The following is a 1925-nucleotide window of genomic DNA, read 5'->3' as shown; positions in this document are numbered from 1 at the left end:
ACAAAGCATGGGAAACCTACCATATAAATTATCATATGCTCCCCATATTTCAATATGGATCCAAAAGTCAGTGACTACCAACTATACTTTAGTAATAGGTATGCTTTGACATGCAATAGAGGGGAGGAAAAGAGGGACATGCTTTTAGCCACCACATTGACGTGGCAAAGTAGTGGTCCACTGATGCCATACTGATCATTTTTGGCTTATGCGCAATTTGCTGCCCTCTGAATTACTAATTTATTTAGGCTTCTTCTTTATCAAAACTAATGTAAAGTATTTGATTCATCAATAATCGGTGAAGCGTGCTGAGCAAATGCACTTACAAAGGAATAAGATCAGCTAATTATAGCCCAAATATTTATCAAAGTGTTTAAGCACAGAAGAAGTGGATTTTAGGTATACCTGCGTAATTAATAACTTCACGTTTGTGCATGTCAACTCATCGGTACGGCTAATGATCATCGTAGCAAAGCAGGCAATTCAACGCATCCTCCCACCTCTAACGTAAGAAGTCGAGCAAAATCACTAAGTGGTGCCAATCAAGCATCAGGGCTGCGGGCAGGACTGGACTTTCCAAAGAATTAAATGGATTTGTCTGTCTTGACGAACAAAATCAGTGCCTAATTACAGACGGTTTAACATTTTCCTGTTCTCCTCTCCTTACCTCCCTGGGGTATTTAAGCCAGACTAAATATCACACTTACCCCTATATGCCTAAATCAAGGGAAAATGGATTCTTAATTGACATCAGAAAGTCCATTGCAGGAATAGATATATCTCTAAAGCATGGGACATCTAATTGACACAAACAGTTCTCCAGAAGTAACAGCAACAAATGTGCCACTTCAAAAAAAGGTGGTAGCAATCCAATAGAGGTGCTGCTAGCCTGTAGTCACACAAGACGTATTTGATTGCTCTCAAACTTGCGGAAAGCATTGCGAATGTACCACTCCCTCTAACATTTGCCATCATGACTCTCACGGAACTGACATTACGAAAGTAGCTAAGGCGATGCTCCATGGAGAAACAAGACGTTAATGCGATCGACCTAGTTTCCTTTGATAGTTGGATTTGCTGAAATGGAGTAGTCGAAACGGTGCACGGCAATCAAGGGGCTAATTTCGAAAGCCGACTCTTAATTGGCGAATGCAAGGTGTTTAGACGCTTCTCATAAGAAGCTAGTCTGGCTGTGTTTGTCATCTTAGGCTTTAATCGCAATCTTCAGGTTGCGCATCCTATTGGAATGAAACTTTTGGAGTTCAAATCGTCTTTTTGTCCTATATATTGCTTTTTGGATGTTCAGGTAGTGCTTACAACTTGAATATCTCAAAGATCCTGTAAGGTTTAGAAAAGATTCACTGAAGACCGTATAGGACAATCCGTGTCGACGAATTTGGTGTGTACACCAAACTTGAGCGACGATTGTAATGTCTTTTGTCTTTGTGGCTTCCACCTTAGTATCCTTCTGCAAGACTGTGATCAAAGGTTTTAGGGTTTAGTGGAGTCACTGAGAGGTGGAAATTGTTGAAGCTGCTGCAACTGACGCAGATTTGATAAAAATAAAATACGTCAGGAGTGATCTAAGGACACCAGTATCTTGTGCCCAAAAAGTTAACCAGATTCTTTTTGCATGTGTGGTCTAGTTGCTCGTGCAATTCTAAAAGAAATGTTTGAGTCGAGCCTGTGACTACTAGGCGCTTAATCTGCTAAAACCATTTTGTTGCGATAAAACCGATTTCTCAAGAGCGAGTTTTGACCCTCCCTGCCCGATCCGTTTGGCTACCTCGCTCTACGAGCTCATCTCTACATGATGCTATAGGTGTGTGCTAGTATTTCCAAGAGAGTAGAAAAAATGATAAAGTGTTGTCCTACATACTTCTTTGATTTCCTTTTAAAGTTAGACTTTGAAGGAGTGTAAAGGG

General features: G+C 40.6%; 1 protein-coding gene across 1 annotated transcript; it reads left to right on the top strand. All coding sequences in view use genetic code 11, as the record gives it.

Annotated features, from left to right (window-relative positions):
• Positions 1 to 457: 457 nt before the first annotated feature.
• Positions 458 to 1814, top strand: EGR_11029 (hypothetical protein; the record flags this gene model as incomplete). Its single annotated transcript, XM_024500278.1, has 2 exons — positions 458 to 507; positions 1748 to 1814. The coding sequence occupies 2 exons, from the start codon at positions 458 to 460 to the stop codon at positions 1812 to 1814; spliced, it is 117 nt and encodes a 38-aa protein (XP_024345309.1).
• Positions 1815 to 1925: the final 111 nt, after the last annotated feature.

The sequence above is a fragment of the Echinococcus granulosus genome (assembly GCF_000524195.1).
Source record: "Echinococcus granulosus chromosome Unknown EG_S00335, whole genome shotgun sequence".
Classification (NCBI taxonomy): Eukaryota; Metazoa; Platyhelminthes; class Cestoda; order Cyclophyllidea; family Taeniidae; genus Echinococcus; species Echinococcus granulosus.
Note: the sequence above shows the minus strand (reverse complement) of the source record. Positions and strands in the feature narration are given on the sequence as shown.